We start from the raw sequence: 15,593 nt of genomic DNA, 5'->3' as shown, positions 1-15,593 counted from the left end.
CGATCGCGGCTCGTCTTCGACAAAGACGATGCTTGTATCGTCATCTTGCCGCTATCAGTATTGCCCGATTCTTTCTTGTCACGACTATCGTCTCGAATCCATGTTGCCGCGCACTCGTTCGCAATGTACATTTTTGGTTAGCAGAATGGACCATACGCGATGTGAAACTTGCCATAGCTTAATAGCATGGACTACTAATTGAAGGCCTATGTATCTTGCTCCCGCATAAACAGCAACCCGAGCATGGTAGGTAAAGCAGAAATCCCAAGGTTGCCCGTGAGTTACCCCTCCATCTCACCTCACGGTAAGAAAGCAAATAACCTCAGTCCTGCCAATTTTGCAATATCCGATCGCTCACTTGTTTCCAGCTACCAATTCATCCGTTTTCCTATGCCAACTTAACTCCGCCACACCCCCTGACAGTGTCGCTGGCTTTTATCGGTGTAAAGTTCATCGCTATGGCTATTAGTGGGAAAGTCAGAAAAGCCACTCAGGCTCTTGTTTAATCCCAGGCTCTGCATCAGCACCCGTGTAATCATCTTCTTCGAAGTCAGGACCTGGGCTTTTCGGCTCCACTTTAACGAGTGCAGGCACAATCTCGCAACAATGGTCGTAATGCTCTCCGTGGACATCACCCCATTTTGTGAGGCCCGGATTGATAATGAAGGCCACAACCCCTAGCCCCATCTCTTCATCGTCATCATCATCGGCAGACAACATCTTCTCTTCCTTGGATTCAGCTCCGATAGCCGGATAGGTGACCTGGAATCGCGACCGCTGCAAGGACATCCGTATGGCCAAAGCAAATGCTTTGTCCACAATGAGATTGACTTCCGATACCTTATATCCGGGAGATAACATCTCGAAATGCCCAGCGATGACAGTCGTAACAAGAGTGCGGATCTCGATCACACTGGCTGTCAAACCCTCTGGTGAGGGCCCTGACTCTCCGTGTGCGATACTGTCTCGGCTTGTTTGCTCGACTAGCTGCTCCACTGTCTTAACCCGCCATGCTTCACATTGTACAGAAGCACTGGGCCAGTCATGATCATGTTCTGCCCCATAGACCTGTACCCATGCCCCGTTGAGTGCTTTGCAATGCTCTCCGAAAATAGTATAAGGGTTCTTAAAGACCAGGCAAATCAGAATGGACCAGATCCAGGCTTCGGTCAAGGTCTTCTTCCTCGCGCGGCCATTTCAATGATGAGGCGCAACGTTGTTCAGCAAGACGAGCGAATCGAGAACCTTTATGATATTGACCTGGGCGACGAAGCGAATCGAACGGGTAAAGGACTTGACGGTTGAGGCGAGCGAGCGGAATTCCTTAGCGAACTGGTCGTCAGATATTGTATCCACTTTGTCGACCTTGGCGAGCATGTCGTGCTGGAGCTCCTGGACTTGAGTCCGCAGGCGCTGAACTTCCGACCGCAAAGGCTTGGCTTGACTGGCATCGCGCAGCATCGGGTCTATGACCTTCTCGATGGATTCATCGGTAAGGTCCCGGAACTCAAACCTTCGCTTGACTGCGTACGGCTTGACGAGATATTCAAGAATGTAGCTGTACTCCGCTTCGACGCCGTTGGTTTCCTTCTGCAACTCGTCACGCTTTTCTCGCAGTCGCTTGTTGTCGCTCTGCAACTTGCGGAAAGCTGCCTCAATCTTATTTATCCTCAACTCTTTCTTCGCCATGTCATCGCCGCGACGTCGCAATGCGTTTATGAGGTTTGATACGCGGCGCTCGGCGTCTTGCTTGCCTTGGCTCAGCTCTTGGACACGCCTCTGCGCATCTTGCAGTTGCTGGTATGAGTTGTTCGACTGGCTTCGTGTAATCCGGTGCTGGTTGCTTTCGTTTGCACGGCCTCCATTCAACTAGGTTGCTCGTGTCAATACTTGGTTTGACGATGTGCACAGAATTCAAGCGCTTACAAATCTGTTGATAGAGGATCTCATTGCTTTGGGAAGCCTTTTATTATCGACGGTACCAGGAGGGCAGTGGGTTGTTGTAGCACAGAATAAATTGTTGAAACACGTTCAGCAATAATCGGTGGTGCAAGCTCAGAGCTTATATGGGCAACAATGTACAACGTAGATAGCACCCATCAGGCATGCTCACCTTTACTTGGGGATACTCAACCCCCTCACCTGGTTTTAGAGCAAGACTGGAGTAGTTTGCTCGCTAATGAGACACGTGCTTGGGAACATGTCTCTCACCCTTACTTAAAGAAGCCTTCGGGTCATGAACTCGTTACAAAACATATCTTACTTCTCTTACAATCTCCAGATTAGAGCTACTTTCATCGACTACTACAACATCTAAGCGCAACAAAACCGTATCAGTCCATACCAGGTCGACATGAAGTCCAACCGATTGATAGTAGGCCTGGATTATGGCACTACGTATACTGGTGAGTCCTTTAACTTGCACATATCATATCGGCTGACCAGGTAGGTGTCTCTTCCTGCGAAACTTCTGACAACGGCACCGGTGATGAGCACATAGAGGTTATTCATGACTGACCGTCTCAGCATACCAAGATCGGCACCAAGGAGAAAGTACCCAGTGAAGTAACATACCAGAAACAAGGCTTGCTATGGGGAGCACTCATCCCTCCCAACCTTTAGCGCCATATGTGGACGAAGCTTCAACTGGACCCAATTAATGAGGGAGAACTCGTCAAGATTGTTAGAGAAGTTTCGACATCTACAGAGAACACAAACAAGCAGCCCGTAGAGATCATCGCCGATTTCCTTGCTCAGATCAAGGCACATCTTATCAAAAACCTGGATCAGAAATATGGAAAAGTACTATGGAGAGGCCTTGCCATCACTTTGGTGGTCACTGTTCCTGCGGTTTGGACAGATGTCGCTAAAGCCCGTACTCTTGAGGCTGTGGACAAGGCCGGCTTCAACACACCTGAGTTCCCACACCTGAAGAGCATTCTTATGACAACTGAGCCCGAGGCTGCTGCCATTTATACCATCAAGAGCTTACGAGGTATGCAAGCGCACAACACATGATCACCTGGGCAAACTTCCTGGAGTGATTGACATGACATATGGCTGATCGAGAACCTTTACTGACTCTACGATAGGAACTACACAAAACGCGAACTTTGCTGTCGGTGACGGGTTCATCGTCTGTGACATGGGCGGCGGTACGGTCGATCTGTAAGTAACTACCATTGCGGACTATTTCTAAGACATCCATTGACTTCGAATGCGAAACTCTAGGATTTCCTACAGGGTTGCAGGAGTCGAACCGACAGTGATCGAGGAAGCAACAATCGGCAGCGGTGATCAATGTGGAGGCAGTTTCGTCGATCGAGCTTTCCTGAAGTTGCTTGAGCGCCGCTTGGGTACCAAAGACTTCGTGGAGATTGTCGGCTGTCGCAGTGAAGATGTCCCGCACACCTCGATCTCAAAAAAGGCAGCCAGGATGCTGCAAGATTTCACGCTTGAGATCAAGGGTGGCTTTTCCGGAACAGAAACTAATCACCTACGCCTACCACATCCTCTGACCTCTATCGAAGAAGACACAGCGAGAGGCATATGCGATGGTGAAATCACCATCTCTCCGTAAGTCAAACCATTATACATAGTTACAGGGGCTAACAAAGCTTAGAGAGGACATGATCGAGATCTTTGAGATGCCAGTCCGCCGTACATACGAACTCTTGGGCAATCAGTTGAGCTAGTTGCGAGCAAACAAAAAGATCAAGGTCAAGGTGAGTCACACTTCTAATCAATATCTTTGGCTGCCAGGCCTAGAAGTTCGCTTTTATCCTCAACGTATTCGACTATCTCTGGTCGTTTCACTAATCTACCATAATTTTTCTATTTTTTTTAATACTGACTCTCCAATAGTATGTCTTCCTGGTTGGTGGTTTCTCAGAGAGTCCGTACATGTACGAGAAGATCAAGACGTTCGTCGCTAGTTGCAACGGCCTACAGGCTGTCAAACCGGCTTATGCGTATGTGAATCCGTTCAAATTCTTTCAACAATTCACTGATAGTTGTATTAGATGGTCTGCTGTAGTACGAGGCGCAGCCGCGAAGGGCTTAGAAGGAGCTAAGAAGAACATGATTAAGACGCGCAAATGTCGCAGACACTACGGCACCGACTATTGCGCCCGATTCTCCGCACGTCAGCATAAGGAAGCCGACTCATATATCGACTGCTACGACGGAATTAAGTCGGTACAGAACCAGATGCGATGGTTGCTTACATTGGGCCAAGATCTCTCGACATCCAAAGACGCACACGCAGAGGCAGGGTTCACGACCGACTTCTGGCCAACAGAGAAACGTGTGTCTTCTCTGAAGCTCTTCGCTTCGGATGAGTTGAAGGCTCCCACGAGTTCACTTGATAAGGCAAGTCATAGTGCCGTAGGTGCTAACTATTGTCATTATGTAATAACTTTGATACAGGGTGTTTACAAGGTCACCACACTGACCGTGGACCTAAGTGTCGTTCCTAAGAAGGAGTTCAAGTCCAAGCGAAGTCCCTCAGGCAAAACCTACCATAGTTTGAGCTACGACGTTGTGATCTCGGCACAGTCGATCCTGGAGTACTCGCTGCTAGTCAACGGCAAGACTTACGGCACCGTGACTGCGAAGTATGATTGAGCCTTCATACTACACGCTCGTCGAGCACCCTGCTATTTCAATACCGATGGTGGTTTTTTGGAGGGGTTGAGCTGGTGGTTTAAAAAGTGGATTCAAAACGAATGAAGGCGAAAGTAGGTGCCACTTTTAAAGGGCGAAGATTAAGTAAAAGCGTAGCTGATTCGAAGGAAAAGCTAACACCGGCGTCTGACTTGCTTCTTGATCGAATCGGTTCCTACATATCTTCGTCAGCTGCACAGGTAGCTAACGAACCACTCACCTGAAACACAAATGCATCCTCAACTACCCTTGATCCTCCCACGGTGACCATGCTACCTCTCAACCACCACACCATTAACTCCCCTCCGCACCCTATATCCATGCCTCGCTCTTCCAAATCCTCTTTCAACCCCTCACAATCATCAAACCCCCCACCAATCATCCCCTCCGACCCCGCCAAGCCACCAATCTCTCCTAACTCAACCGTTCCTTAGCCCACGCACTAAATCACGAGACTTGCATCTCATGCGCGTCATCTCGCCGCCATCCTGCAAACAGCGATACAGCCGACGAAAAAGTGGGGATGAACAATCCCTGAGGTAATGAGTTTGAAACGGCGATCGTGGGAAGGTTTAGGGCGCTGTATGGCGTCGTGTTGGGCACAATGGCTTGCAGAACGCGAAGAGGGGATGTGGGATAGTAGGAGGTTTAGTAGAAGTAGTGGAAGCGAGGGGCCGGATGGCTTGGGTCGGCTGTCGAAGGAGGGGATAATGGGAATATGGGTAGTGAGGGCTGGAGCGAGCCGTACCATTACCAGCGTTTTTGCTGTGCTGGTAGATTGCTGAGGTGGGCGTAGTGTAACGCGTTTGCATGAACAGCGTATCTGGTAGAGTCGCGGAACGGATTGGGGCTCAAAGGGCTATATTACAAGGTCTCGGAAAAGCTATTCGTCGGATGCATGGTCCTCTTCCCTACCAGACGTAATTGCCATACATTCAGGCTGTAAGTGCGTCGTCCTCGCAGCTTCAGCTTGCTTACTGCGCAATCAGAGTGAAGCCCAACATGAGATCACAAGCCCCGCATTCAGACTTAGCCTCGTATCGTGTGCGCTGCGGTCCAGCTAAATGCCGCACCGAAATTCGTCTCATTTTTGTCAGCTGTGACGGGAAAACCCGATGCTCTGCTGCGCGGCATCGCCCGATGTCACCAGACAGATTTTCGCGGGTGTCGATCGCTCAAGCGCAAGTCTGACCAAGCACACAGTGGATCTACAGTACAAAATCGCATGTGACTCTAGTGCTCAGCTGTGTGATATCCAGCCGACTGGCTGTATTTGCGTGCAAGGCTTGGAGGATTTGAAAGACAATGGTGGTGTGTGGGAGCTGAAGATACAGCATCGGTCGTTGCAATGCAAAGGCACATTTCCTCATCAAGCACATCACTCACAGGACTTCAGTGTGCAGTTTTGATATGTTTAAATTTTACGTTCAGTGGGCGGTTATTTTTTTCATCCCAAGGAGAACTCGAGTTATGACTCTCTCCGTTGATAGTGTGATTCCCAGTATCATAGCGCCATATAACAAAGGAAAAAGGCGACGATGACAAGTTGTCGTTATTAGAAACGCCATACCCAGATGCATTGTACCCACACCATAACACCATGCTGATGTATAAAAGAAACCTCCCCCTCATTACAATAGTCGTAGAAAGAAAGGGTCTTGCCCTGTAGCCAAGTGCTTGCTCCGACGATGATTACCAGGTATCAAAATATCAAAGACCAAAAACGCCGGGTCGGCTTGCTGAAGGTGTCTGAGATCCAGCAAGTAGATGCTCAATGGTCAGCTCGTCGAGAAAGGGGCAGGTAGGATCAGACTCCTCGGCCTCCTAGGTCTTGCTATCGTCCCAGCTACCGTCTTCGTGGTGATCAAACGTGTTAGGTACCATCGGGTAGAGGTCTTGCGCTGTTTGCTGCCGAGGCTGGGGATATGGCATCGGGTTGTACGCAGCGTACGCCGAGTGATGTGGTGGTTGTGGCAGTCGCGCGTGGACGCTCGGAGCTGAGTAGTAGTTTTGCAGGTGATGCTGGTCGATTTGTGGTCTCATCTGCTCTTGTGGCTGCTCGAACGAGGTAACGGGTGCGTATGGGTTGGACTGGAAAGGCGTCATGAGCGGAGCGTTAGAGCCTATGCTGGGAGGCATGCTACCGAACGAAATACTGTTCATGCGGGGCGCGGAGCTTGGGGTGACGGGGCTATCGATATAATCCTCCTTCCTCCTCTTCGAAGACTGGAACTCGTAGCTGGGAGCGATGGGCGCCTGCGAGGTCGACTCTGTGTCTGTCGGATATCCTCGCTTGTTGCTCATCATCCCTCTAGCTTCCTTGCGCAATCTCAGGCGGACGCCCTGGTCGGAGAACGCCCGCGAGAGGTACGTAGACTCCTCGAGACCCTTGAAGTCCTTGGGGAGTACGACATCGAACCTTTCGCTCGTAGCAGAATTGAGGAATTGGAACTCGGATGATGAAGGCTGGAACTCGTACATGGTGAAGTGAAGTCTGTAGCTACCCTGGATCTTGACAGAGATGTCGCCGAAGACGAAGAAACCGCCATCCTTATTGTCAACGTCCTTGAGACGATGCAGGGACGACACCAGGGTGCCCGCCAACGAGTCGTTCGGGGTGTGCTCGACGGGTTCATCTCTGTCTGGTTTATACAAGGATACACTGACGAAGATGTATGGGTTTTGCAGGTAGTGGTTCGAAGGATCGGAGTCATTAGCAAGCTTGAGCTGGATGATCGGTGGTGGATCCACAGGCTTGCGAAACTTTTCCTTGCCCTTGATGGTAACCAGCGCTTCCCTAGGCTGTTGGCGGACGACCATGTAGCAGGTCGAGGGCCGTAGAGGTTCAGGTCCAGGATTGGCGACTGGTAGCGGAACAGACATGACCGGCGGGTAGTAGGGCTGGTAGTTGTGCGGCGGCATTGAGTGTGGGAACATGGTAGGAACAGAAATCGTGTTCATAGTCTGGCCCTCAGTAGTAGAGGTGGTGGTCGATCGTGGTAATAATTTCCAGATAAGAGCTTAGAGACTCCCAAGAATATGTAAATGGGATGGAGTCGGACGGTCGAGAAATCCTAAAAACATCTAGAAACTTATCGGGTTCCGCTAGCGAGGTATGGGAATAATGCGCGAAAGGTGGTCTATCGAACAAAGGACAGAGTCACTGCGGAGACGCTGTACCGTCTGGGGACCCTGCGTATCCAGTGATAGTGGTGGTAATGAGCGATGAAAATGCGTGGGGATCACTGTAACCATGGGTGCAGCACCTCTTTCCGGAGAAACCGTAGCAAAGCGCGACTGCCTGCTCTTAATGACCCAGTCGAGGACCGTCGATAGTAATGCGTAATCTCGCGCTGCTGTTCTTGGGATTGAAGACACCTTCAGAGGGCTTCGATATGCGAATCGCTTGCGCGGGAGTGGATCTGGCGCTCGTCTCAACGGGACCGAGCTAAAGGCCCGCTTGCGGAGAGATGGTCTGCTCCACACTGGACCGTAGTTTTCAGACGGGAAGTGGCGCAGGTATTAACAACTGCAAGAAAGTGTGTTGCGCCTGCGTCGCTCAGCACTTGCAGTATCGAGTCTGTGAAACACCGTACTTTCAGCGCTTTTCTCCCAAGGCATAGCACCTGCCGAAGTTCGAGTGGAAGCTGTTGGAATGGACTTGAAGTCACTGAGGTTTGGTACCGAACCGTGGTAGAGAATGTCCGAATATGACAACAAAGAGGGCCGTTTCCAACGGCTTCGAGGATATTAGTGTCGTGCTGGTCGACCAGTCAAGCAGCGATGACGTGTCGGGAGGGTAAGATTATCGAAATCTGTCAAAGGTGTGAGATGAGAAGTGAATGTCAGAGAGAGAGCGTCGAGAGCGACGTCCTGTGGCTCATGAGGGAAGACGCACAAGAGCAATGCGCAAGATAGAAGAACTGGCAAGGGTACCTCGAAGTAGTCGTCTCAATCGGGGCTCCTCTACAGACGTCCCACGGCTCCGTGGCGGCTTCGACGATGATTCGTCGCTTTCTGTCTAGTCTTAAGAGCAACTGGTGCCGAGCGCGGCCGATCAGTGGTGTAGGGTCTCCCCGAGCTAGCGTGCTAAGAGATGAACGGGCGGCGGCGTGAATCATGCGAACAAGCTCTAGTGCAGCCAATCGAAGGTCGTTCGGGCCCGTTTCTTCTTTTGTAGGCACGGTTCCTTTGAGAACTAAGGTTTCTCGCTTGTTGACACAGGCCTGGTTGATTTTGCTCTTGCACCTCGTCGAGTCCAAAGTTGGCTGCAATGTGGTTGATGCGTTTGGTGATGACGTCGCGGGTTCAATCGAAAACGACAGGACGGTAAGTACTCAGCGTAATACCGGGTTCACGATGGAGATGGGAGCTTGTCCAGCCCGCTGGTGCATGTGTAAGCGTGCAAGAACGGTACGGCGGGACTAGGTACAAGAAGACAGGATGGTCGCAGATACTGTGCCGTACTGCGGCGAGTGTTCTATATGCTCATAGCACTTTCGAATGAAGCCGAAGAATACCCAAGGATTGTTTTGGAGCTAAAAGGCAGCAATCGCCCGTCAAAGCGAGGGTATCCCATGCAGCCGGATGGCAGAGCCTGGCTGCACAGACAGTGCGGCAGCAGCGCAAGGATAGCAGGGTGGCTTGGATTCAACGGCAATTCCAGGTTTAGAGTTGGTAGGGCACTATCCAAGGGCATCGAACGGGGAACCCGGTTGCATGCGACGGAAGAACCCCATGTCTGTAAACAGTCACAGAGACGCTCGGAATTTAGCCATTGCAACTACTCTACTTGAGAGGTCGTATATAATGCCCCATTGGCGCCCAATATCTCAGCATCGCGCTGTTCGCCAGCCTGTTTGTTACGGTTCCTCTGATCCGTAGCTCAAGAGGTATAGAGCTCTCGGGTTAGTTGAACTGACCCCCAACATATCCGTCGGGATCGCTCGCGGGCGAGTACGGTGGTACTGAACACGTCCACACACACATGGCGGCTGTCACGCTCTTTCCGAAGGCGCATCATGGCGGCTCCGGGACGTGCCTCAGGACTCGAGGGCTAAACTGACAGGATAGTCGAGGCTAGGATACCCACAACATAGTCGCGACATAGTGCCCGGTACTGTTCCTGTCGTCAATCGGGCCTCGAACGGGCGTGGAACCGTGGACCAACCATCTCCATTAGGTATTGCGTAACGAATAGAGGAATGACGCACGCTGCATACTCGGGCTGGGGCGAGTGATGTCGTTTAGAGGTTATGAAGATGCATGTGGGGAGGATGATCGCCGCCAAATCGTGCGGTGGCTGGGAGGATTTCTGCAGGGATGTAGTTCGATTCCAAGCGAAGACCACCAAATGCTCCGTTCTCCTGATGAAAGAAATTCTACGATGCTACACTGTCATCCGCACCCCCGTTCAACGCCCCTTTAGCCACAAACACCCAGCGAGTGAGCAGGCTGCGGCCCTCTTGCGAAACACTCAGCTCGGCAGTCTACCTCTGACAGCAGCGCTATAGCCAACCATGTCCTTAGCGAGCCTTTGTCGGGTCACCATCACCAGGTAACCGTCGCAGTCGTCAAAGCACGATGATCTGACTGCTAGGAGCTTGCTTGTTGCGCCTCTACGACAGATCGTCTCCTTGTCCTAGCAGCTTCCCCTCGTCGTCTACGTCTTCTCTCTGTGCGCCGACATGCCGCTGTTCCTGCAGGATACGAGAGCCTCCCGCCATTGGCCCTCCCGATATGTTGCAAATATTGTCCCAACATCGCCCTTGTATGCGCTTAATTTACTTTTTTGCCTACCATGGCGGAGACTCGGTCTGTTCAGACTCATCCAGACATTGTTGACTGCCGTCACGGGCTGCAATGAGGTTCATCGTCGCCGAACATTGCGATACTAGCCAGTGCTGCACTCTGATATATCATCAACATGTTGAGCCGGACTGCACGTCCAAAGAGAAGAACTGCCCTCCGGCTTTGCTACAACCGCCTGAATCTGCAATTGAGCGGCGCATTCGCGTTGTGGAAGCCCGGAAACCTCTAAAGCGCCTACATTCGCAGTTGCGGGCCCCTCATGCGGATGTGGGGTGTGTGACATGACTGCTATCGCATAGACCTCGTGGCCTTCCTCCCTGCGTGTTGGATCAGAGATCTCACCTGCACAGACAGTTGGCTCATCTTGGAACAAATCGCAACTAGGCTCTTGGTTCCGTTGAGCCGTACGCAGCGGACGCAATAAGTCTTAGGCGCCCTTAACCATGTTTGCAACTGCCGCACAAAGGTAATGGTCAAGAAAATGAAGACACATGGTTCACAGAGTCATGCACTAGCAATTATGGTATACTCTCGTGACAAACATCTGACGGCTTCCTGCAACTACACCTCTCCTGCGTTTGAGCTAAGTGGTTAGTATCAGCAGCCTTGAGCCGTACAGATGATGCACTTGCTGATGATTTGAGATGAGTTTGCATTGAGGCGGTCAGTCGATGTGCGTTCACGCATTCTTTTTCCATCTCCAAAGGTCATTGAACTGGCATTGGCACAGTGATCGTTGTGGGTAATCGACGGCACCCTCCGTGGATACTTAGAGTGTTTGATCAGCACCCAGCGGTGTTCGCGGCTGAAGATCTCTAGCAGCACTCTGATTAGATCTGGACAGCATGTCTCATCCATCGCCACAATTGACGATTTGCTTACCTGCAGCCATCGACCCTAACTACCGTCCTCTGACCCCCAAAGTCATCACGCATTCGAACAAGGCACTCCTTGTCTAACATCTATCGCAGCAGTCTTGAGTGACACGGCACTTGACTGAAGATTCTACTAGGGCTGCATTCGCCGGTCCTAAAAAGCTTTGAGCAGTCGGCTCGACTACCCCTCGTACGCGGTCAGATCTAGATCCACAGCAATTCCAACCTCGTGCTTGTTGCTGTACGCGTTGGCCACAGTTCTCCACAATCACCCCACTCTGCGCAACGATTTCTCCGCATGGACAATTCAAGCTCACGATAGTTCAGCAAGTTCACCGTCTGTCGAGCCAATTTGATCACCATTATATCATGCACACGTTGCTCTGGTGGTTTATTGCAGCCTGCAATCGGCGATCAGCTTACAACAAGCTGTTCAGCTCAGCATGCTATGTGTGGGCCTCATGCGAGCCAAGCAGGTATGATGTGTGTAGGCAGATGTTACTGGTTATGCAAAAGGACATGATCCCTGGACAGATGGATGCTGCAGAACCGGTGTCGGGCGAGCCCAAAGGTTCCCGAGCGTCACCGGCTCTGGAACCTGTGGCAGAACTACAATGACTTGCCTCGAGCTAGCAAGGTAGCTGGTGCAACGCAGCTGACGCAGAGGCTGATGCGGATATGTTGACTGAAGAAGCAGATCAACAAGCACCCTCTCCTCTCGCACTGATGAAACAAGAAGCATACCACAGCACTGACAGATGCCTCATCACGTACCTGGAGCGTGTTCACAGCACAATGAACACGAGTTCACCGCCTCCTCAGAATCTTCACGCAGCATTCTCCGCGTAGCGCACACGTCTGTGGTTGTTGATTGGCTTGATCATATGTAGCTCCCATGGCTCTACCATGGTTTGCATTCTCAGCGGCGTGAACCGGCCACACTCAAAATTCGCCGTACGGCTACCGGCAGTCTGCTTGCTTTTCCTCTGATTGCGTCTTCCGGCTAAGACACGACCGCACGTGCTGCGGGGCAGTTGCTTCCTTCCTCGTTCGATGTCGGGCATCAGGGTCCAGGCATGCCTGACAATGGAGGTAACAGCCGGCAGCCACCCAAACATCATTCATACACCACCTTCTCAAGTCTAATCATGAACTTGTCGCTCTTGGGTGGCGCAGTGTACGAATCCATCTGCTCGATTCCTGCGTCATCAACGATCGTGGTGCGGTAATTCGAGTACAGCGCCGCAATGATGTACTTCATCTCTGTAACTCAGTCAGCGTCTATCACTGGTGTCTTGGAAGTGGAGCTAGCATTCAGGGCTATATCGATGGGAAAAGAAAAAGTGGAAGATCAGCACTTACGATATATCGCCAAGTGACTTCCAACGCACATGCGTCCGCCACTGCGCAAAGTAAGTGACAAATTTCAACGTGCTTCGACGAGTAGTACTGACCTTCCAAAGGCCCAAAACCATCGGCTCTCCATGTCCTTCCGCTTCTCCTCGTCTAGCTTGTCCAAGTCCAGCCACCGCTCCGGCCTCCACTCGTTTGCGCGCTCAAACACCTCCTCATTCAGGTGCAACAGACCCGCGCTTGCGCTCACCCTTACTCCATTAGGAATATAGTACGACGCCTTCTCAGGACCAAGTCGACAGCCTTGCCGTGGCGCAAAGCGTGGTTGTGGACCCGGAATGGCTGAGTGAAGACGCAGGGTCTCCCAGATGACTGAATGTAGGAAGGGTAGGTTTTCCATAGCCTTTGGATCTGGCAACTTCGATGCAGATGAAGGTACAAGCTGTGGCGACAGACTGAGTAGCTCAGCCCGAAGGCGGGCCTGAACCTTCGGATGTTGCGAGAGCTCATGGACGACATAGGCCAAAGTTATCCCAGACGTATCGAAACCTGCCGCAAGATGGTCCAACACCTCGCTCGCAATCTGAGTCTGTAGATTATTATCTTCATCTCCCTTCGTCGCTTTTGCCATGCTGTTTTGGAGCTGTTGATACACCACAGGCCGATCCTCGATCTGTGCATCGCCCGCGATTGAGATAGCACAGGCATCATCGCACATTCTCGCCGTCCACTTCTCAATCTCACCGTTTGCTTCGTCGACCCATTTGGGTGACAATCGGTAACCAATCCATTTCTCCACAAAGCTAGTGAATCGCGGGAACTCCTGCGGCCAAAAGTTGTAGGATCGGCGCGAATTGTACAAGTTCAGGAACCACGCAAGCTGCTTCCGGTCATCGATAAGGTTCGAGCCTGCCTTGAGGCCAAAAATGAAACACGTCACAACATCCATAGTCGTTGCGCTGAGCAGTGCGTAGATGTTCAGAACGCCCTTTTCGGACTCCACAAACGTCGACTCCAGATACGGCAAAAAGCGTCTGTAGAGGATAGTAGATACCTGATTCAATAGCGCGTCGCTTGCAGTAACGTATGACTTGCTATAGATATTACTCAGCATCCGCTTTCTCTGCGAATGCGGCTTGTTACGTCCTGTAGAGAACATATTGTCGATTCTGCGATGAGTCAATAAACGCACGGCCGGTCTTCTGACAGTGCTCACCCTCCATAGTTCGAAAAGAAACCATACCAATTGTATCCATCCTTGGCACTGCTTTTCTCGAAACCTCCGGCATAGATGTCTCGTATCCCGCCTTTGACGCAGTTCACGCTGATCTCGTTGGGCCCGAGACACACAATCGGGCCCAAGCGGTCGTGAGCTGCTTTGAGTGTCGCATTCTCGATACCCCGCCAGCGGATTGAATGCATCCAAAATGAAGAGAAATAAGCCAGTGGGTGGGCAGCTGGGACCTTGCGCAATGGGTTGCGAACATAGCTGACAAGCACTTGAACGATGAGGAGAACTGGGACAAGGATACCCAGGGCGGAGAACGACAGACCGAGCATTGTGGTGTAACGTGCCACAAACCTCAAAAGCAATTGTAGAGGCGTCTTCCAGATGCAGGAACGCAAAAGAAAAGCTACATGTCAACGACGCCTTGCGAACGACAGCTCGCTCGCGCTAGACGATGTCCCGCTTCGATCGGATCATCCCACCATAACATCCCCGCAACACATCACCCTTATCAGGCTTATCTCATCATCGGTCTAACTGTAACTGTGCTAGCGGCTCGGCCCTATCCGTCGCTATCCAGCCATGACCATCTTCAGCCTCCATCAAGTCTCAAAACTCGAGTCAAGATAAATCTTTGATATTTGCCAAAGGGGTTTGTGATGAAATGCATCACCCAACTACGATCCTCGTAGGCCTACATGCTTGGCATGCGGTATCGGCACCCCGACGGCGCTGTCAAGTTGTACAAGTAACTACAGACATGCAATGCAACGCGCTGCGATGCGATGCGGTGCAGGCAGGAGTGGAAGCGGCGATTCGCAGTGGAGACGAAGTTAATTTGTTGACGAACGCCGGTGTTCGGCAACATTTCCCAAGCGGCGAACGGAAAAACGGAATATGCTTACACAGACCGTATGAGATCGACGATGACTGCATAGGAGATCAGACTGGGCGTGCGTGCAGTATTCGGATGAGAAGTTGCAATATTGAAGTGATATCATGACATTCATGCAACTACGAGGGCAGCGTGGAAGTAAACCTGTGGTCTGTCTCTTGGAAGTGCCGTAGTGGCTGGTGTGTGACGTGTTGTACACTGAGGCACGACGCCTCCAGTAGATGCTTTCTGTACGACAAGATGTTGTGCGAAGCTCGGTTCGGAACGCAGGAGACAAAAGTCTAGGAATGCGTGTCGGGAACAGGGACCAGGCCATTCACGTCCACGGGAAAGGAAACAAGCTCAGTGTGGAATATTCAGCGACGTACTTTTGCATTCGAGAGACCCGACTTCTATCGTACTTGATTGTGTAACCCAATGTCTCAGTAAATTCCAGTTCCATTCCAGCTCTCCCTAACCTGCCCCCAACCCTGGTAATTCCAATTCGTAATATATGCCTCTGTTGTCCCATTTCCCCCATTGCTCGTCGCATACGCACCCACCAGTGCACCCGTGAAGCCCCATGAGATGATATCGCCACCTACATAAGCCAAATCCTGGATAGGAACACTGCCATCAGCGGGTCCCGCGCCAAACGCATAGTGTGTGACATTTACTGCTCTCAGACTCAGTGTGAGTGGTTTGTTCAGCCAGGAGGCGTGTACAGGGATGATGACATCGTCGGGAACAGGAATGTAGGATATAGCGTGGAAGTGAAAATGCGGTG

General features: G+C 51.4%; 4 protein-coding genes across 4 annotated transcripts; 1 reads left to right on the top strand and 3 right to left on the bottom strand.

Annotated features, from left to right (window-relative positions):
- Positions 1–477: 477 nt before the first annotated feature.
- Positions 478–1,950, bottom strand: ALTATR162_LOCUS862 (uncharacterized protein; the record flags this gene model as incomplete). The annotated part of the gene is made up of 3 exons (XM_043308456.1): positions 478–1,176; positions 1,216–1,869; positions 1,927–1,950. The coding sequence occupies 3 exons, from the start codon at positions 1,948–1,950 to the stop codon at positions 478–480; spliced, it is 1,377 nt and encodes a 458-aa protein (XP_043164391.1).
- A 678-nt stretch (positions 1,951–2,628) lies between these two features.
- Positions 2,629–4,626, top strand: ALTATR162_LOCUS861 (uncharacterized protein; the record flags this gene model as incomplete). Its single annotated transcript, XM_043308455.1, has 7 exons — positions 2,629–2,995; positions 3,093–3,168; positions 3,232–3,576; positions 3,623–3,653; positions 3,865–3,971; positions 4,023–4,386; positions 4,429–4,626. 7 exons carry the CDS (start codon positions 2,629–2,631, stop codon positions 4,624–4,626), a joined length of 1,488 nt encoding a protein of 495 aa, XP_043164390.1.
- A 1,863-nt stretch (positions 4,627–6,489) lies between these two features.
- On the bottom strand, positions 6,490–7,602 carry ALTATR162_LOCUS860 (uncharacterized protein; the record flags this gene model as incomplete). The annotated part of the gene is made up of 1 exon (XM_043308454.1): positions 6,490–7,602. The coding sequence occupies one exon, from the start codon at positions 7,600–7,602 to the stop codon at positions 6,490–6,492; it is 1,113 nt and encodes a 370-aa protein (XP_043164389.1).
- Positions 7,603–12,468: 4,866 nt separating this feature from the next.
- On the bottom strand, positions 12,469–14,264 carry ALTATR162_LOCUS859 (uncharacterized protein; the record flags this gene model as incomplete). Its single annotated transcript, XM_043308453.1, has 4 exons — positions 12,469–12,614; positions 12,714–12,754; positions 12,806–13,873; positions 13,921–14,264. 4 exons carry the CDS (start codon positions 14,262–14,264, stop codon positions 12,469–12,471), a joined length of 1,599 nt encoding a protein of 532 aa, XP_043164388.1.
- Positions 14,265–15,593: the final 1,329 nt, after the last annotated feature.

This window comes from Alternaria atra (assembly GCF_907166805.1).
Source record: "Alternaria atra isolate CS162 genome assembly, contig: 21, whole genome shotgun sequence".
Lineage (NCBI taxonomy): Eukaryota > Fungi > Ascomycota > Dothideomycetes > Pleosporales > Pleosporaceae > Alternaria > Alternaria atra.
The sequence above is the reverse complement of the archived record's forward strand: the minus strand, read 5'-3'. Positions and strand labels throughout refer to the sequence as shown.